General features: G+C 37.4%; 1 protein-coding gene across 10 annotated transcripts in view; it reads right to left on the bottom strand.

The window, feature by feature from the left end:
• Nucleotides 1-1,601: 1,601 nt before the first annotated feature.
• The window catches only part of LOC128646856 (microtubule-associated protein tau), a 169,444-nt gene continuing 149,055 nt past the window's right edge, over nt 1,602-21,990 (bottom strand). For 9 of the 10 annotated variants that reach the window (XM_053699658.1, XM_053699684.1, XM_053699670.1 and 6 more), the window contains 3 exons: nt 18,007-18,088; nt 17,672-17,784; nt 1,602-2,893 (listed from right to left, as the gene is read on the bottom strand). In XM_053699658.1, coding sequence (XP_053555633.1) covers nt 2,678-2,893; nt 17,672-17,784; nt 18,007-18,088 — 411 coding nt within the window. In that variant the 3' untranslated portion in view covers nt 1,602-2,677. Of the gene's footprint in view, nt 2,894-15,040; nt 15,165-17,671; nt 17,785-18,006; nt 18,089-21,990 lie in introns of all 10 variants that reach the window. The other variant, XM_053699672.1, reaches the window with a different exon arrangement.

The raw sequence follows: 21,990 nt of genomic DNA, 5'->3' as shown, positions 1-21,990 counted from the left end.
AGTTCTACAAATTTGATACTTTTGCTTCTTCGGAGGCTGTTTTTGGGAGAAAGGTCTTACAGGCAGTGGTGCCTTCCGTTTAAGCGCCTGCCTTGTCCCTCCCTTCATCCGTGTCCTATAGCTTTGGTATTGGTATCCCACAAGTAATGGATGAATCCATGGACTGGATACACCTTACAAGAGAAAACAAAATTTATGCTTACCTGATAAAAAATTTTCTCTTGTGGTGTATCCAGTCCACGGCCCGCCCTGTCATTTTAAGGCAGGTGTTTTTTATTTTTTAAAACTACAGTCACCACTGCACTCTATATTTTCTCCTTTCTCTTGCTTGTCTTCGGTCAAATGACTGGGAGGTGGCAGTTAGGGGAGGAGCTATATAGACAGCTCTGCTGTGGGTGATCCTCTTCCAGCTTCCTGTTGGGAAGGAGAATATCCCACAAGTAATGGATGAATCCGTGGACTGGGTACACCACAAGAGAAATACATTTATCAGGTAAGCATAATTTTTTTAAATTTTTTTTTGGTGGTGTCACCGCCTGGAGAGTGCCATCCGGGTGCGGCCCGCACCCCTCTAGTGACGCCACTGACTACTCATTTGAAGTTCGGACAGGGGTTGATTTATCAAGCTGCGGTGAACAGGGGCATACTTACGAAATGGCCACCTTAAAAATCTTTTCTCATGATTGGATGCACCTGTCTGTGAAGTTCAAGGCTTAATGGGCTCACCAAACCAATTGTGTGTTCCAATTAATCAGTGCTAGGTAGTTACAGGAATTCAAATCAACAAAATGACAAGGGTGCCTAAATTTATGCACCTGTCTAATTTTGTTTGGATGCATATTGCACATTTTCTGTTAATCCAATAAACCTCATTTCACTACTGAAATTATTACTGTGTCCTTCAGTTACTTGATAGATCAAAATGAAATTGCTGATCCAAACACCCAAATATTTATAAATGAAAATCATGGAAATTGGCAGGGCTGCCTAAACTTTTGCTTATAACTGTATATATACAGTATATATATATATATATATATATATATATAGGTATATATATTTTACAAAAAAAAAAATCATTCATATATATGTATGTATGTATATATATGTATATATATATATATATACTGTATATGTGTGTAATAATAAATATAACATATTTTGCAATGTGAAGAACATGTCGGTTAGCGCACTTGTAAAATGCAATCGGGTTTGTGCGTGAGTAGGGTGTTTTTTTTCCTTCTAGTTTTCATGCTCCATTGAAGTCTTTGGGAGAATAAGTTCAGCTTCTGTGCGCGAGTGAAATCTTTATACTTTCAACTTCAAAAGTATCTGACGCACAAAAAAAGTGCAGTTTGCGTGCAAGCGATAATTACTGCTCCACTCTGATCTAGCCCATTGATTTTCATCACACTTCTAAAATATTTTTTATCAAGAACTAGTAATTTTTGATGTTTGCTGAGGGGTGGCAAAATGTATGTTTACCTGAGTAGTCGTAATCCTTGCACTAGCCCTGATGTATCCTCCAAGTTTATATATCCCATCACTAAATAAATTAATTTTATTCCCTAAAACAAGAATACAAATCACAAGTACTCAGATAATGTATTAATGTCTTTATTTCCAAATCCACTTTTACAGCAACAGACCGTGTGAACCAGCTGGTTGGACACGACACATAAGATGGACAGCCACAGACACGACGTAGAGATTTACCAAGAAGTGATTATCAATGACATCAACAGAGAGAGCAACCTAGTATTGAAGTAAAAAGAGAGAGGGGGAAGAATGGACTTCTGGGGAGTAGGGGACAGTGAGCAATGAAAAAAGCAGCCATTGACGTTTCCTTATATCCATTACAATTCACACACCAAGAGAGAGGGAGAGCCAAGACGTGCAGAGTACCAGATACTTACACACATTATTTTCCCCTGCTCCTAGAGTGTGCTTAACCCTTTTGCTGCCAGGCCTTGCCTGCTACTGAAAGGCAAAGAGATCTGGATACTGGGGGAGAGGGGCATCAACTTTCCATACCAGTGTAGGGGTAAACAGCTATGCTATGCAAGATACAGAGAGTGGGGGATCAAGTTATAAAATGTATAGTCCTAGGGAGACGAGAGTAAGGAGTTCATACAAACTATAAGGTTAGTCCAACTGAGTTATGTTTTGTTGAACACAGGGATAAAAGGCCATAGTGTACAGGGGGCAGTAGTCAAACAGCTTTCAGTATCTTGGTCCAGAATGTTTTATCCAGTCTTTACCTGGTGCAAGAAGAATAAAATACATCATTTTTCTCGGGGTAACTAGTTTCTGACTAAGAAAGATTGGGTGTTTTTCTTGCCTTTATCCATTACTGTATAACTGAGAGAGAAAGCTGTAGCACTGTAACATGCGCCATATTGTGAAAACAAAATATACATATACATTATTTTAGTCTTTCTCTTCTCTGGCACTGTAAAAGGTACATTTTCCAGCTCTTACCATTAGTGAGTGGGTATAAATATCCCTTTATGGAAATTGTGTAATAAATAAATTAATAAATAGAAGAGGCTGTTTAATTGGCAAACTAGGGGAGTTTTCTGTATAAAGATTTTCTCCTTTGGCTTTATCCATCTCTCGTTCCCCTCACCTTCAGCCCCTACCCATTCCCTATCTCACACCCCCAAAAGTGAGCACATCACAAGCCTTGCTTTGCAAGGGAGGCAGAGACAGCATCAGCAAGAGTAGAGAGCTGTGGGGAGTCAGTCATGTTGATGCTGCCCGAGGAAGAGACATTGCTGAGACGTCGGGGTGAGGTGTCTCCTGATGGGTTGGGAGACTTATAGACAATCTCTGCTCCATGATCAGTCTTGGCTTTGGCATTCTCTCGGAAACTCAGTTTGTGAGACTCAATCTGAGAAAGAAGAGACAAAAAAAAGCACAAAAATTAATTGATGACAATGAAGACTCAATAAATGGTGAAAAATGAGAACATGCTATTTATGACACAAATACAAAATAATTCTTGTGATTCTATCCACAATACATTGTTAGAAACATGCCAATCTCAGCTTCTTTTAACAAATACAAGTATACTATTCAACCTGTCCCACTGAGATTCAACCCACCAGCCACCCTTAACAGACTTGCCTTTCCGCCAATCAGATACATTTGGTAACCTTAATATCCTTTAGATTTCTATATCTGAAATATACACAGGCACGTCTATTAATAACCTACCCCCTTAAACCTACAGCCATATTAAGCCTTACCTAAAGTCATAATCACTTCTTTTTAGCATGTATGTAGTTACTGGCTATTTGTACCAATCATGCATCAATCCTAAATTCTAAACTTATTTTCTATCATTATATCCATTTGCATCAAAGCTAACTGTGTGTAATCACTTGACTGAAAACAAGGGAGCTAGGTGGTCAGCTGGGAAGAAAGATAGCTCTAATAGTTTGCGTTTTAAAATGTCACCCACCCCGGGTGCAGCCTGTTATAGTCCATTTAGCCCTGTCATATTGAACTTTTTCTGAAGTATATGTCTGACTGCATCGGAAAGGGCAGTTCTCCCCTGAAATACCAGGCAATTAGGTGAATAAAGATTTGTTTTTATTCAACTCTTATTTTGTTAAATGTTTCTAAGAGTTAAAACTGTAAATCATTTTGCAAGACTCCTATGGAATTTGCTAATGCTCATTCGGTTTGTTAACTGATTTTTAAGAACTGTTTGCAATTTTTTATAAGCTTATTTGTTAAAAATGTGTCCAGCTTTTCACTTGTCTCCTCCTTGCTTGTTAGAGGGATGTTCTTGGGATATGGTTTATGATTCTTTTATTCACCTCATGGGAATTTCTTCTTAAACTTTCCATAATCAGTTGCTATGTTTTAGTACTCGTTTGGCTGTCTGCTACTTAGATTGTGGATGAGTGTCTCCTGGTATTATTTTTTATTTGTTATATAAGGCACTCTACAGCTATGTTATGGGCACTATGCATTATAGTTATATATTATTATTTATACATGGCCCTGGAACAGAATCTTACTTTGCTATTCCCTATAGTTTGCCCACTGCAATTTTTTGGGGCGCCTAGTTTTGTTTTTTTGCGTGTCGGCCTTCGGGTAAGCGTCCGTCAGGTTAGTGCACGCTCCATAGTTTTCTATTAGGGGTATTTTTCGCTGTCACTCGTCAGGTTAGTGCACACTAGTCTGTTATGCATAAGTCGGGTTAGCGCACACTCTATAGTTCTCTATTAGGGGTATTTTTTGCTGTCACTCGTCAGGTTAGTGCAGGCTTCTCAGTTAAGCACATGTCAGGTTTTTGGTGCACATTTTTTCCTTATAGAAGTCAACTGATTTTGTGCTTGTTCTTCTAACCCGGATGTTGCATTCCTTCTGTCTCTTTTTTGACAGTTCGGTTTTGCAAAAGTATTGCTTACACTACTTAGGAGGGGGTAGGTTTTTCCATGCCTCAAGAGCTTATTTTAGGGGGTTATAGTGCTTTATGCATTATTTAATGCTATAATGGAGTCCCCTGATCACCTTTCTACCAATAGGTGTGCTTACTGTAAAAACACTGAAGTACAACCCTGATATTGAACCTGATATTTCCTCTTGCTTGTTCAAAGTTGAACATATTAGTTCTCTTTTAAATAAGGTACTGATTACTTTAGGGGTTAAACATCCTAAGAAAAAGAGATGTAGCTGCACTACAAAAGGCACCAAATACAAGGCTGAAAAAAAATGAAAACTTTATTGACTTTTAAAATACAGATACATATCAGGAAACTCCTGACTAGTTTCGTGCCACACCAGGCACTTAATCATAGGATATGTGATACTGCTCAGGCTCCATATTTAAAGGGACCTGATTAGCCTGTAATTAAAACTTATTAAAAACATCTGACACAAGTAAAAACATATATATGTACAAGCTGCAGAGATAAACACAAGCACTTTCAAAGGGATTCTAAACACAAGAAAAACTATACCCAAAATGACAATTGATAGAAAATGACAAGGATATATTAATTAAACCCCCAACAGATAAAACATATATGGGACAAAAAAAAGGCCGCTATTATTAAAGAAAAAATATAAATGAAGTCAGAATCCAAAATTCAAACTTAGTATGTTATTTCATTACATGCAGTTAGCCTATTATAGAAAAAATAATAAAAGAATAAATAATGAAAATAATCATTCATAAGTATGTCAATAAATGTTTGAAATGGGCAATTTATATTCAAAACTGTAGTTGATAATTAATACAATGCTTATTAATAAATCTACAATCAGAGGAATTTACCTCAACCTATACTATTACATTTATTTTGTTTTAGATCTAAGCTGTCCAAAATTCTTGACCAAGCCGTTGACTTGGGATTATTGGACAGGACTTTGGTAGAGTCATTTATACCTGAGCATCCACGCATTCCCATATTCTACTTTTTACCAAAAACCCACAAGAGTGTTGTTAATCCCCCTGGACGTCCCATCATTTCTGGGAGTGGGTCCTTATTTGAACCAACATCTGAGTGGATTGATTCTATTTTACAGCCTCTTGTACAGAATCTAAAAAGCTATCTGAAAGATTCTAGTCATGTATTAAAGATGGTTTCAAATATTCAATGGGAGAGTAATTTTAAATGGGTTGTTGTTGATGCTGTCTCATTGTATTCCTGTATACCGCATTCTCTTGGTATACAGGCTGTAAATAATTTTTTGGATAGTCACACTAGATTTTCAAATGAGAATAAGGTATTTTTATGTGAGGTGGTTGACTTTCTCTTAAAGCATAATTTTTCATGTTTGATAGAGAATTCTATATACAGATTTGCGGAACTGCTATGGGGGAAAAATTTGCTCCCTCTTTCGCAAATCTGTATGTAGGCTGGTGGAAATTTGCCTCATTGTATACTGACGACAATCCATTTAAGGACAGCATAGTAATGTATATGCGGTTCATTGATAGCTTGATTTTTGTCATCAACAAGCCATTTGATTATGATAAATTTAAAGAATATCTTAATTTCAATGATCTCAATTTAAGATTTGTTTGTGATCCTCCTAGTGATTCAGTGAATCTTTTGAATTTGAACTTACGGGGAGATGTCCCCAGTGGTAGGGTCATCAGTGACACTTATCGCAAGCCGACCTCTGGGAATACCATATTGCATGCCCAATCATATCATCCACCACATTTGGTGAGGTCCATTCCCAGAGGTCAGTTCTTGAGATTACGTCGGAACACTAACTCAGATGAGTTGTTTGACAGTCAAGTTAAAGACTTAATTGCATGCCTACAAGCTAGGGGTTATAACAAAAAATAACTGGATAATATCTATGATGAGGTTAAGAAATTAAGGCAGAGTGATTTGCTTATTGGTACAAAGAGAACTAATGATATCACACAAGATAAAGTTGTTTTTACAACCGAGTACTCTAGTCAATTTTATAAGGTGTGTTCTATACTTAGGAACAATTTAAACATATTGAAGGAGGACAGTGCTCTATCTAGTGTAATTGAAACTTGTAAGTTTGTTCCCAAGAAACCTATGACTTTATCCACTAAATTAGCTCCTAGTCTTGTATGCAAAGGTACTCCTAGCAATAGCGAATTGGTAATGGCACTTGCATTACCTGTGGTTTTTTGAGTGTTGGTGATGGGTTAAAATGCACAGTAACCAATGAGGAATTCTCCAGTAAATTGTATGCCTGTTGTCCATTTGTGGTTTACTTACTTGAGTGCAAGATTTGTTTTCTCCAATATGTTGGTCAGACCTCAAGAGAATTGAGGTCCGGAGTAAGGGAACATGTCAGAGACACAAAGGATTTTGTCAAAGAATCTGCTATTGCCAGACATCCTAACTTGTTCCATATGACAAATGTCTTCAATATGACAGTAAAAAGTGATTGACAAAGTAATCCCACCCTTAAGAGGTGGTGATAAGTACAAGCTGTTACAAAAACAGGAATTGTACTGGATTTATAAGCTGCGAACCATTACCCCCACAGGGTTGACATGAGAATGGGATATGAGCTATTTTATAGATTAGCGCTTTAGCTCTGTTTACGGTATTATTTGTTCACCTGTATGTAAACTACCATGCTACATTTACTAGTAGCAGTATTTTGTGGAACCAGTATTTGAAATATACCCTTCATGTATAGAGCCAATGTATCATAGCAATGTTTTCTAAGGAGTCCTTAATGTCCTAAATAAGGTCATGTCTATTGATCAATAAAATAGAATAAAATAAAACAAAATAAATTAAATAGTATAAGTTGAGGTAAATTCCTCTGATTGTAGATTTATTGATAAGCATTGTATTAATTATCAACTACAGTTTTGAATATGAATTGCCCATTTCAAACATTTATTGACATACTTATGATTATTATTTTCATTATTTATTTAATTATTTATTCTTTTATTATTTTTTCTATAATAGGCTAACATTGCATGTAATGATATAACATACTTAGTTTGAATTTTGGATTCTGACTTCATTTATATTTTTTCTTTAATAATAGCGGCCTTTTTTTTTTTGTCCCATATATGTTTTATCTGTTGGGGGTTTAATTAATATATCCTTGTCATTTTCTATCAAATGTCATTTTGGGTATAGTTTTTCTTGTGTTTAGAATCCCTTTGAATGTGCTTGTGTTTTTGTTTGCTCTTAGAAATGTGCAATATATCTCTGCAGCTTGTACATATATGTGTTTTTGTTTGCTCTTAGAAATGTGCAATATATCTCTGCAGCTTGTACATATATGTGTTTTTGTTTGCTCTTAGAAATGTGCAATATATCTCTGCAGCTTGTACATATGTGTTTTTACTTGTGTCAGATGTTTTTAATATGTTTTAATTACAGGATAATCAGGTCCCTTTAAATATGGAGCCTGAGCAGTATCACATATCCTATGATTAAGTGCCTGGTGTGACACGAAACTAGTCAGGAGTTTCCTGATATGTATCTGTATTTTAAAAGTCAATAAAGTTTTCACTTTTTTCAGCTTTCTATTTGGTGCCTTTTGTAGTGCGGCTGCATCTCTTTTTTCTTTTGATGCTTTCTGGCTGACTTGTTTGGCCACTGCAGCGTGCACCCCCTCCAGCATTAGCACAGTGGTTTGTTCCACTTCCTCATTCCATTTGCACGAAGCGTTCACGGAGCTGCAGCGGCAAGATCTGTTTGTTCTGTTAAAAATCCTAAAGCTTCTGAAGACAAACCTTGTAATAGTTTAAATTCAGTTTTTAAGACTGTTGTTAAACTTACTGAAGGAATCAGTCATTTACTGTAGTGAAAAAATAAAACACAAAATAAGCACCAATTGTGCAGATCACTTTATATTCACTTTACACTGGTGCAAAATGGGTACTCACATACTGGATGAGCACACCTATGTGCTAGTAGGAACAGGCTGGCAGATTTTGATATGGTGTGTCAGCTCACCACCAGGGAGCTTTTCCTCAATAAGTAGTGTCCAGGTGAGGTAAAATGCTGTGGCATTGTATGCCGAGAAACGCGTTGCATTTTTAGGGGGCAAGATTGTACACCCCAATCCACTCATTTGTACATTTATTTTAATCTGTTTTTATATATTAAATAGTATTTTTTTATATTATGAAAATACTTTTGTGAGTGGCTTTATCTGCTTGTACCTGCTTGAATGGGAGCCTGACCCACAGCATTTTACCTCACCTGGACACTACTTATTGAGGAAAAGCTCCCTGGTGGTGAGCTGACACACCATATCAAAATCTGCCAGCCTGTTCCTACTAGCACATAGGTGTGCTCATCCAGTATGTGAGTACCCATTTTGCACCAGTGTAAAGTGAATATAATGTGTATCCTTAGTGATCTGCACAATTGGTGCCTATTTTGTGTTTTATTTTTTCACTACAGTAAATGACTGATTCCTTTTGTGGGTGAGCTGCCACACCTGTTAAATCTGCAGCCTGATCCTACAAGCACATAGGTGTGCTTTAGAGCCATGTGAGTACCCATTTGGCTGTTTGATATTCTATGGTTTTAGGAATTTGACGATACCACACATGAGGTGCCCCTTTGTTCTGTTTTTCTAATAGTTTATCTAGACCTTTGGGTGAGGAGGAGGCCGCCATCGTCTGGAAGGAAATAATTTTTTCCCCCATATTGTGGACTTGAACTTTGATCCAGCATTATCTTTTTTCATATATGTTTTATATAATTGTTGGGATGTCTAAATGTATCTATAATTTTATATACAGGCATACCCCACATTTACGTACACAATGGGACCAGAGCATGTATGTAAAACGAAAATGTACTTAAAGTGAAGCAATACTTTTTTTTCACTTCTCAATGCTTGTACTTCATTATAATAGTCATTTATAGGCATAACTGATATAAATAATACATTTATAACTAAAATAAACACAATACTATAAGGTTAGGCCAAAAGAAAATATTTATTGCAAAATAAACAAAAAAAATTCTAAGCTTAGGATCAGCTTAGGGCAACAGAACATACAGTATTTACTGTACTGTATTGAAAAATAAAGACATTTTCTAAGCTTAGGGTCAGCTTAGGACAAGAGAACATAATTACTGTACTGTACAGTTTTGCAAAATAAACACAACATTTTCTAAGCTTAGGATCAGCTTAGGGTAAGAGAACATATTTACTGTACTGTACAGTATTGCAAAATAAACACAACATTTTCTAAGCTTAGGATCAGCTTAGGACAAGAGAACATATTTACTGTACTGTATTGCAAAATACTGTAAACACAACATTTTCTAAGCTTAGGATCAGCTATGAGCATTTATTCTAGTAAGGATGAAGTCATACTGGTATCTTCTGTTTCACAAGTCAACTCTTCAAAGGCGAGACGCTTTCTTGCTGGCGAATTGGGTGTACTACAAGTAGCAATAAGAGAAGGAGCAGGACTGGGTGGTGATGCCAGAGCTGGAAATGGACTGCCAGTTGATGATCTGGTATCCAAATGACTGTCTGTCGATGATGATGATCTGCGTGCTGATGGACTTTTAGAAAAGTAAGTCTCTATGGAGGTTTGAAGTGTAGCTTTCTTCTTTTCTCTGTAGATTTCTTTGTAACAGGAATAAGCCCCTGAAATGTTACCATTGACTGTGAAGCTTCTTTCAAAGTCCCTATCATGCTTTTCAAAAAGAGCCATGGCGCTATCAAGATGACGGAAAGCTTGAAAGAGAATTTTTGAAGTTAAGCCTTCAGGCTGTTCAATGTTCTCAACCCCATTTTGCACATCTTCTTCTTCTTCTCTCTCCTCTTCAAGTTCTAGAAGATCTTCATTGCTGAGGGGCTCAGTATGGGATGCAAGCAGTTCAGCAACATCTTCTGGCTCTACTTCCAGCTCTAACTGCCTTGCCATCTCTACAATATTTTCAGTAACATTAGCTACAGAATCATCAACGCCTTCAGAATCATCAGCTAACTGTGGGCATAATTTTTTCCAGGCCCTTTTCATTGTGGTATCCTTTATGTCATTCCAAGCATCTCTTACAGTTTTAATGCAATCCAAGATGTTGTAGCTTTTCCAGAATTTCGATAGGACTTCTTGCCCTGCACCTTCTTCTTTGTCTATTGCTGCAATACACTTACTGAATGTTCTTTTTAAGTAGTTTAACTTGAAGGCAGCTATGACACATTGATCCATGGGCTGCAGTAATGAAGTGGTATTTGGTGGTAGGAATTCCACTCTAATGTTAGGGTTGAGCTCTTCTAGTGTTCGAGGGTGTCCAGGAGCATTATCAACAAGCAGCAAAATCTTGAAAGGGATATTATTGTCTTTGCAATAAGCTTTCACCTCTGGAACAAAGCAGGTGTCAAACCAATCCTCAAAAAGGGCTGCAGTTACCCATGCTTTTTTATTTGCCCTCCAATGCACTGGAAGTCTAGTTTTAACGTAGATCTTCAAAGCTCTTGGATTTTGAAAACGGTAAATAAACAAAGGCTTTAGCTTTAAGGTACCAGAAGCATTGCCACCTAACAGAAGGGTTATTCTATCTTTAGCTGGCTTGTAGCCTGGCATTGATTTTTCCTGTCTTGCAATGAAGGTTCTTGCAGGCATCTTCTTCCAGAATAGACCAGTCTCATCCACATTAAAAATTTGATCCATGGAGTAGCCTCCATCTTCAATAATTTTTGCAAATTCACTTGGATAGCTTTCTGCAGCCTCAGTATTTGCAGCAGCTGCCTCTCCTTGTACTTTGATGTTATGTAGATTAGACCTCTTCTTAAACCTATCAAACCATCCACGGCTTGCAACAAATTCAGCATCCTTTGCTGCTTCACCTTTCTTAGCCTTCAGGTCATTGAATAAGCTTAAGGCTTTACTTTGTATAATTGCCTGGTTTACAGGAACATGGCGTGTTGTCTGATTTTCTATCCAAAGTATTAGGAGTCTCTCCATGTCTGCAACAATGCTATCCCTTTTTCGAATTGTTGTGGTGTTAACAGGTGTAGCACTTTTAACTTCTGCAACAATTTTTTCTCTGTTCTTCATGACTGTGTTAATTGTGGTCCTAGTGAAGCCTAGCTTTCGGCCTATTTCAGCTTGAATTACACCTTCATCATACAATCTAATAATTTTAAGCTTCATATCCAAGGTAATAGATTTACGGCATTTCTTTTTATCTGCCATTATCAGCTCTAGGTGCCAAGCGTGTTACAATCAGTACTGTACGTGTACTGTATACAGTATATGTTCCCCAAAGTTCTATGTACAAGTAGTGGTACAGTGCAGTATTATGGCAGGAATAAAATAGCAATTTGGGTGCAGGAATCTTCTATACACAGTGTGTGCCAAGCGTGTTACAATCAGTACTGTACGTGTACTGTATACAGTATATGTTCCCCAAAGTTCTATGTACAGTAGTGGTTTCAGTGCAGTACAGTATTATGGCAGGAATAAAATAGCAATTTGGGTGCAGGAATCTTCTATACACGATTCACTTTTTAACTTCACTTGCCAAGTGCGCAGCTTCTACACAGTGAGCGGAAACCCCACCTCTTCCTGGTGCGCAGCAACATCTTCCTGGCGCGCGGCAACCTCTTCCTGAACCATAGAGACTAACTGTTTCATGTGCGCAGGGGCGGGTTTGTCCGTTCTCGCGAGTGTCCGTAAAGAGAGGGTCCGTAATAGCTATGTACGTACTCGCGAGTGTCCGTAAAGTGAAGGTCCGTAAAGCGGGGTATGCCTGTATATTGTATCTTAGGTAATCTAAAGTTATAGATTAGCGCCCCCTCCTTTTGTTTAGATTGGAAATTCATTTAACCTGTCTACTAGGTTTAAGAAAGTATATTCTTTACCAGCTCCTAATATTGAGTTATGGGAAATAATTCCTAAGGTTGATGGGGCTATTTCCACTGTGGCTAAGAGTACTACTATTCCTTTAGAAGATAGTACTTCTTTTTAAAGATCCTCTAGACAGGAAGTTAGAGTCTTTTCACAGAAGGGCTTTTTTACAAGTATAGCCAGAAGAGCTTTATGGCTTAAATCCTGGTCTGCTGATATGGTGTCTAAATCTAGATTGTTATCTCTTTCAGGGTAAGAAATTGTTTGTTTCCGATCTAGATTCTATTAGTTCTACTGTTACCGGGGGTAAGGGGCCTTTCTACCTCAGGATAAAAAAATCTAAGGGTAAATCTAAGGCCTTTAACCATTTCCGTTCCTTTCACCAGAATAAGGAACAAGTGAGTGAAGTTTCCTCTGATGAAAAACAGAGTACTTCTGGTTCAGTTTCAGTTCTGGTTCAGTTTGGAGACTCAGTGCTAACTGGAGTAAGTCTAAGCAGGCTAAGGAAACTACTACTGCTACTAAGAATGCATGAAGGTGCAGCCCCCAATTTAGTGTTTCTGGTAGGGGGCAAATTAGGTCTCTTTTAAGAGGCTTAGTTTCAGTCCGTCCTAATTTTCTGGCTACTGCTCAAGTTTATTTAGGAACATCAGATAGAATTCAGACTAGAGACTCTCGGAGAGAAGTTTTGTCTGTTCTATGTTCTAACCTTGCTTTTAAAAGTTCAAGTTCTGTTCCAGTCTCTCCTAAAATTGGAAATCAATATCTTGCTTCTAAGAGTACAAGGAGTCTGGTTTCTTCGGGAGGTGAGGTTTTCAATGTTGATTCGGAGTCTCTGTGCAACCTTCAAGGCTCTTTAGGTTTAGCCTCTGTTGAAAAGAAAGTTTATTTTCCTCTTGCATTAATATAGGGTCTCAGTAATAGTAACTTATGTCATCCATCTGAGGGGAACTCTGTTTCCTTTTCTTGTTTGTCTCTCTGTTTCAGCCTGTGTATCTGTTGATATGTTAACTTAGAATGGATTTCTAGCTGAGCCTGGGAAGAACGTTTGTGGTTCTGGTAAATTATACTGTGATTTTACAGGATTTGGTATTCAAATCTAGTACAGAGGTTCAGTTACCTTCTTTTTTCTCTGTCTCTAGGACTAGGCCTTCTATTCCCAAATTTGTTTTTCCATCTGGTTCTGAAGTATCTGAGCTTGATGGTACGGAAATTGAACGTTTAGTTCTAAGCAGAGGGGTTTCTCTGCTTCTGTGATTGAAACCTTAATTCAGGCTTGGAACCCTGTGACTAGGAAAATTTTCCATAAGGTCTGGAAAGCCTTTATTTCTTAGTGTTTAAACCGTAGTTTTTCTTGGTATTCTTTTAGAATTCCTAGTATTCTACAGTTTTTACAGGATGACTTGGATAAGGATTTATCTGCCAGTTCCGTGAGAGGTCAGATTTCTGCTCTTTCAGTTTTGTTTCATAGAAAAATTGCTAATTTTCCTGATATTCATGGTTTTGTCCTGGCTTTGGTTCGTATTAAGCCTGTAATTAAGCTTATTTCTGCTCCTTGGAAACTGAACTTGGTATTAAGAGTTTTTGAATCTCCTTCTTTTGAACCTATGCATAAGATTGAGATTAAGCTACTTCCTTGGAAAGTGTTGTTTCTTTTACCTATTTAATCTGCTAACAAAGTTTCTGTATTATCGGCTGTTTATTGTGAACCTCCCTATCTGATTTTTCATCAGGATAAGGCAGTCTTAAGAACTACGTTTTTCTTGCCAAAGGTTGTTTCTTCTGATAACATTAGCAGATAAATTGTTGTTCCTTCTTTGTGTCCTAATCCCAAATCTGCTCCAGAAAGATCTACGCCTAATTTGTATGTTGTTATGGCATTAAAGTATTACACTGATGCTACTAAGGCTTTTAGACAAACTACTAGTTTGTTCATTAATTTTTCTGGCTCTAGGAAAGGACAGAAGGCTTCTTCCATTTCTTTAGATTCTTGGTGGAAACTTTTGATTCACAAGGCTTATAGCTCATTCTACCAGATCAGTTGCTATTTCATGGGCTTTTAAGAATGAGGCCTCAGTTGATCAAATTTGCAAAGCAGCTACTTGGTCTTCTTTGCATATTTTTACTAAATACAACCATTTTTAGGTTTTAGCTTCTTCTGAGGCAACTTTTGGTAGAAAGGTGCTTCTTGCTGTTTTGATTTTATTCTTGTCTGTTTCATGTTTATAAAAATTTACCCCTAACATAAATGCATTAAATAGAAATGTTATTGGGGTTGTGGATTTAATTTCTCAGTGAAAAATATGTTTTAAATCCCTCCCTTTATGTTATTACTCGTGGACTCCACAGCTTGGATATTAGTTTCCATGTGTAATGGATCGTTGACTCTTATCACCTATGTGAAAGAAAACATAATTTATGTTTACCAGATACATTTTTTGTAAAGCACATCTTTTTTCCTGCTCCATTTGTTTTGGCTCTTGCTCTTTTTCTTATCTCACTTCTGCTTGGTTATACGTTAGACTGAGGTATGTGTGAGGTGGGAGGGGTTATATAGAGCTCTTGGGGTTTGGGAATCTTCACCTACTCAGGAAGGGAAGGTTATTCCCATGAATAATGGATCGTGGACTCTCACCACTATGAAAGAAATTCATTTATCAGGTAAGCATAAATTATATTTTTGCTATAGGCACTGGTCTTCTTTACATTGGCTATGTTACCCTTGGTACTTACCAGTCTCCACAGCTGGCACATCTGGCACTTCCAACTCTTCAGGTAGAGGGACTGGGGGGCTTCGGTGAAGCCCATTTGGAGGGGTATTTTTTACCCCTGTCTGGTCTTCGTTCCCTTTAACTCTCTGGGGGATGACAAGATGAGGTTTGGAATGGAGGGGTAGGTAAGATATGTGATGGATGAGAAAGGGGACAGCTAGACAGGCAGTAAAGAGGAGAAGGCTCTGAAGTGCCACATGGAAGTAACAGCTCTGGTATGTGGAAAAAGGGATCTAGAGTCTGGATGAGAGAGGGTGATCCAATCTAGCAGAACTGAAGAGATGACATCTTTCATCTTGTAATGTGCAATTATTGTTCCAAACCAAGTATCAAAGTGACACTGCCATATTCTATAGATTTCCCTAGCTTTGTGAAGGAATTATCATGATTTTATTAAAGACAAATAGATGAATATTTGCACTGCTAATTGACTAAAACATTTTACATTAGTTTTATTTTGCTTGTTGTTGTTGCCAGATAGCTAACATCATAAGCAAATGATTTACACTAACAATGGGCCAGATTATAGCTGTAGAGCAAACGTTTGCACTCAAGCGATATTGGGTTTTCGCAATCGTTATATGTTTAATTGTGCTCATATTACAAGTTGAAAATAAATGTGAACGTGTGTGCACAATCGCAATTTACGCAACTATGATTACCGTGACCTCAGAGCTCTGGTTAACTGTTGTGCAAATCTAAAAAGTGTCACAAAACACATCAAAAATACATTACAAAGTACACTTACACTCATATTAACACTGTCTAATAAAAATAATTCAAGAAAATAATTGCACAAAAAAGTTATAATTGCTCACAAAGATATGAGGTCGCTGGTGAAAAAAAGGCAGGCAAAGGGTTTTAACATTGAGATACATAGATATACATCTCTAAAGATGTATATATGTGTGTGTGTGCATATATATATATATATAAGTCTGTATTTATGAATAATTAGAACATATTCTGCTATGTGCAGAACCATTGGAATGTGAAATATTCATATTTTCTTGTCGGGTTAGCGCAGATGAGAATATGCGATCGGGTTAGCTCACAAGTAGGGTGTTAGGTTCCCCCCCCACACTTTTTTCCCTCCATTGACTTCTATGGGGGAATAGGTTATCTTGCTTGATATTGTAAGTTTGGGTTTTTGTGCACATCGGGTTAGCACAAGAGTGATAACTTTTTTACCTTTAACTCGTAATACCAGCGCAATCCGATGAGTGCAAAAAGTTTACTTCTAGCGCAATAAGTGCTCTAGCAAAACTGCTAAACAGTGCTCCACTTGTAATCTGGCCCAATATCTTTTAGCTACTGTCTTTAGTAATTTTTTACATTATTATATGTATTATTTATGTGTTGTGTATACTATAATAACAAAACAATTATGTAATAAATTAGAAAATTATAGTAAATAAAAGATATTGTACACCCTGGGACTGAACTCAGGTTCTATCAGCGTGAAGTAGTAGGTTGGGGTGTTAGCAACAATCTGGCAATCTGGCAACAATATCAAATTACCAGTACAAATATGAGTCTCTGGTCTTGTAATAAACGTATAAGCACTGTGGATTGTCAGTATGACCAACTTCCTTGTGGCACTAAATGAGACATTTGGGCAAGTAACAAGACATAGGCAGGGTTCTATAGAGGGTAGATAATATAAGAAAGATGGGAAAAGATTGTAGATAATTGTGAATAAACTTTATTATGAAATATATGATTGAGGCATGAGAAACAGAGAGGAAGCAAACATGGTAGATGAAGATGGCTGGATAAAACATGCTCTTGTCAAGAAGAGAGCAATTCATTGGTGAGAATGAAGGAAAATTTCAAATAGAGGTTAGATTTTGGTGAAGGTGAGTAAAAAGTTCTGTGATTTATGGTAGGAGATTAGTGAAATGAAGGCACAATTTTGGTGAAGTAAAAAAGTAGACATTCTGAGAGGAAAGCAGAATCTGGGAAATTATATTTTGGTGAAAACAATATTTTTTTTAAGGGATGCTGAATTTAGGTTAGTGAAGAAAGCAAACATGAAAGGAGGATAGGATTTTAGTGAGCAGGTAATGTTAGTTTTAATGAGAGGGAAAGTTATGATTTTGGGGATAGAGTCCAGAGAGTAATCCAAGGGGATCTTCTATGTAGAATGTAAAGTGACAGAGCGAGTACACAGTGTGGAGAAACGACCAAGTGCAATGCTTCATGTTCCCATAATAATTGTATAATTAGTAAAGTATAGTAGTATTGTTAGCTTAAGCATCAGAAGGATAAAAATCACAACAGATTAGAAGCACCAGTTTAGTCAGAGTGTGAAGAATATCAGGAGAACATTTGGCCTGCAAGGTTTTCCTTCCTGATGTCTACTGGATCTTTTCTAACAAATTATTTGAAAAGCTATCAAGAGATAGCAAGAAATGCATCTGTACATATTTTAGGGGAATCTTTCTAAAATATGTGGTTGTTTTCTATGGTCTTTTATGTCATAAACCTCTATAATAAATAGTTTAATCCATGCCCCATTCAAGTGGTTTGCAAGCCTGGCTCTACCTTATGCTCTCCTGATTTCTTTGTTGACAGTATGCTGTTACAATACCTTTTTGGACCCACCCCCTGGGGTGTGAGTGATGTTATCCAGGGAGCCAATCTTTGATTGAACCTTCTCCTTAAAGTCCAACTTTTCTGATTTCACTTCCACATTTCCGCCACCTGATGTGGAAATAAATAAGGATGGATGAGCGTTACTAAATAGTGTGAAGATGTAACATGGTTAGGAGGTGTCACATAGCCTGGCATGGAAGAAGCTTAATATGAGTGGGTGCTGGGATAAAAGGTCAGCTGTGGTGACCCATGATTGTGTGCTTAGAATGTGTACATATTATTCAGGCATAGTATTGAATGAGTATGTCATCCACAGTTGAGGGACAGTACCTGGCTTATGGTGGATATTGCTCATGGATCCGCACTTGGAGGTCACATGCTTCAGATCGACTGGTTTATGTGTTATTTGAATCTGAAAATGTTAAGCATATATGTCAGCAAAGAGCTTCCCACATGCAATGATTTAAAACCCTAAGCTCCAAATCTGAAAAATCTCCTTTTACCCGTATCTATCAATATTAAAATGTGGAGCTCTGTATTAAATGGAACATCTAAGGAGCTTTGACCAATCACATAATTTGACACTGGGGTAGATTCACTAACAGTCAATTCTATCTCCCCAATTTAAAAAGAGCATATTCACCAAAGAACAAGAGGTGTATAAACTTTAGGGTATAATGTTTCTAGAATAATGTAGAAATTCGACAATAGAGAAGGAGCCATTAGTGAAGCTAGTCCATGCATCCTTTTGTGTATAGTGGTCTCTTACTTCATGTGCGTGTGATTTATGAGGAGTTTATGTATGTATCTGTTGATTTGTGTCAGTCTTTGGCTCTCAAGGTCATACAATGGGACCAGTCAAATACCATAGGATATTGTACTGAGTTTGGTGGTGTACTTCAACGCAATGTACTTAGACTGATGGAGTACCAGAGGTCTCTATGCTCAGACTAGAAGATAACCAACAGAATTTGTACTGGGCCTGTGGAGACATTTGGTGTACATTACGGGTGAGTACTATTACCTCAGTTGGGTACCCTACAGCTCTGTTATGAGACACGTAGCTTTAAAGGAATAGTCTAGTCAAAATTAAACTTTCATGATTCAGATAGAGCAGGTAATTTTAAGCAACTTTCTAATTTACTCATATTATCAATTTTCTTTTTTCTCTTTGTATCTTTATTTTAAAAAGCAAGACTGTAAACATAGGAGCCAGCCCATTTTTGGTTCAACACCTGGGTAGCGCTGGCTGATTGGTGTCTAAATGTAGCCACCAATCAGCAAGCGCTACCCAGGTGCTGAACTAAAAATGGGCCAGCTCTTAAGCTTACATTCAAATAAATATACCAAGAGAATGAAGAAAAAATGATAATAGGAGTAAATTAGAAAGTTGCTTAAAATGTCACGCTCTATCCGAAACATGAACACTTAATTTTGACTAGACTATTCCTTTAATTTGTGCAGTGGAGTAACTCAAAGGTTTGCAGTGTGACAGATCCGTTTTCTCTAACGTTTGTAATGAGCCAAGTGGAGTATCTCTTCCATTTGTGTTAGATCCTAAAGGTCTGCAATGTGGCAGATCCATTTTCTCTAATGTATGCTATGAGACAAGTGGAATATCTCTGGCATTTGTGTTGGATCCTTTAAAGTAATTTACAATCGGGTAGATTACAAGTTTTGCGTTATGGTGCGAAAAATTTGCCATTGCGCGTGGAATGGCCAGTAACGCATATTACAAGTCACTGCGGTATAGCTATACCGCAAGCATTTTCGTCTTAACGCAACCCTCTATTCCGCACTCAAAAAATTACGCTTGAGTGCGGGATTTTCCATAGCGCTATATTACTGGCTTTGCGGTCTGGCTAAAATGCTTGCGTTACAGCCAATAGGATTTCAGTAGCTATCATCCTATTGGCTGATTTGAAAATAGCAATTCCCCATTTTTAAACAGGTACCTTGCAATCAAGCTTCAGTGTATGGAGGTGATCGTATAAAGAGGAAGCTTCGCGCTGGATGTCATTGCACGTCCTGGACAGCTCCACCCCTCCACAGCTCCGCACCACCGGGATGAAGATAGAAGATGGTCCCGCGATGGAGGAAGATTTCGCCATCTGGATGAGGATGGATGACCGGACTTCAGGAACCGTGAGTAGATTTCCTGGGGTTAGGGTTAGTTGTTTTTATTTCTTAATTTCTTGGGGTGTTTTTTTTTTCTTTTTTATATTATGGCTTTGGACAATGTAAAAGAGCTGAACGCCCTTTTAAGGGCATTAAAAGAGCTGAATGCTCTTTTAAGGGTATTACCCATACAAATGCCCCTTTAGGGCCAATGGGTAGCTTAGGATTTTTTAGACTAGGTTTTTTATTTTGGGGGTTTGGTTGGGTGGTAGGTTTTACTGTTGGGGGGACTTTGTAATTTTTTGTAGGTAAAAGAGCTGTTTAACTTAGGGCAATGCCCTGCAAAATGCCCTTTTAAGGGCTATTAATAGTTTATTGTTAGCTTAGGGGTTTTATTTTGGGGGGGCTTTTTATTATTTTTTGTAAGCTTAGAGTTTTTAATTTTTCGTAATGTTAGATATTTTAAATTCTTTCATAGTATTAGGTTTATTTAAGTTAGGGGGGTTTTAGGTTTAAGGGTTCATAGTTTAATTTAGTGTTTTGCGATGTGGGGAGCCGGCAGTTTAGGGGTTAAAAGGTTTAGTTTATTAGTTGTGATGTGGGGGGCTGGTGGTTTAGGGGTTAATAGGTTTAGTTTATTAGTTGTGATGTGGGGGGCTGGAGGTTTAGGGGTTGATACTTTATTATAGTGTTAGCGATGTGGGGGGGGCAGCGGTTTAGGGGTTAATAGATTTATTTAGTGCCGACGATGTCGGAGGTCAGCGGATTAGGGGTTAAATATTTTATTTAGTGTTGGAGATGTCGGGGGCGGCGGTTTAGGGGTTATTAACTTTATTTAGTGTTGGCAATGTCGGGGGTGGCGGATTAGGGGTATTTAGGCTAGGGGTTTATGTTAGGGTGTTAGGTTTAAACTTAACTTTAGTTTCCCCATATACATCAATGGGGTTGCATTACAGCGATTTGCCATTAATGTCTATGGGGGAAAGCGTACACAAGCACGTAAACTCAGCCCTTGGCTTTTGTGCCGTATGGAGCTTATTGCACCATAACGCATAGCACAGGGAGGTTTTTCAGTTACTTTTAATGGCAGCGCTATGGAAAGTGCGATACCGATAATTTTTTTGCGTTATTTACGCACCCTGTTTAGCGCATAACTCGTAATCTAGGTGATTTCTCCAATGGGACTAACAATAACACCCATACTTTTTTCTAAAATGACTGTGGATTAGCACTGTTATAATTTTTAGGGCCTACTGCTGAAAACACAATTGATTGTATACTGTTCTGTAGAGGTGATGGAACTGACCATAACCCACAAGTTTGATATTATATATATGCTTCTCGTGTTAATAGAACACTTATTGGAAATAAATTGTTTTGCTTAATAGTACACATGTCACAAAAATGACCAGATTATTGTCTATGGGACAGATCTATTTGAATCTGCTTGCTGACTACAAACAGAAATCGTGCAACTTCAAATGTGGTAACAAGAGACGTGAAACCTTTGTGAAAATTGCCAAAATATGTAGTCAATGAAAGAGTAAGGTCTGGCACCTTCCTCATCCTAGCAAATACTAAACAGATGCACAGATTAGATGCAGCACTGCCAATGCATTTATCATGGATTTTGCTCATTGTGAAAATGCTGAGAATCTAAAATTACCCAAGTGCTATTCCATTCTAGTGAAATTGAATTTGCTACTAATATAAGGATGATGGGACATAGCCACATGAACATTCTTTTGAGAATTGATGTATAGCCATGTTCTGAAACATCACAACATTCAGGGCCTGGTGCTCATCAATGATTCAAAACCTTAAGACTATTATCCACATTACAGCTAAAGGCTTAGCCTAAACTTGATAGAATATCATTTGGTCTTGCAACTGAATAAACATACTGATAATTATGTGGATCTATATCTATCTATCTGTATCTATAAATAAATAAATATATACCGTATATATATATATATATATATATATACATTTAGACAAGAAAAAATAGACCCTTATTTCTCCAGCACCCAACTATGTCTGAAAATTTATATATACTTTTAGACAAGGAAAGATTATTGAGTCAATAATTCACATACTCTTTGAAAATGCGTAATTCTAAGATTTATATATCAATATCAGCATTACAATAAATCCTAAGCATGACCCCCAAATTAAAAGGTACAAAGTCCACAA

Source organism: Bombina bombina, chromosome 1, assembly GCF_027579735.1.
Source record: "Bombina bombina isolate aBomBom1 chromosome 1, aBomBom1.pri, whole genome shotgun sequence".
In the NCBI taxonomy this organism is placed as follows: Eukaryota; Metazoa; Chordata; class Amphibia; order Anura; family Bombinatoridae; genus Bombina; species Bombina bombina.
The sequence above is the reverse complement of the archived record's forward strand: the minus strand, read 5'-3'. Positions and strand labels throughout refer to the sequence as shown.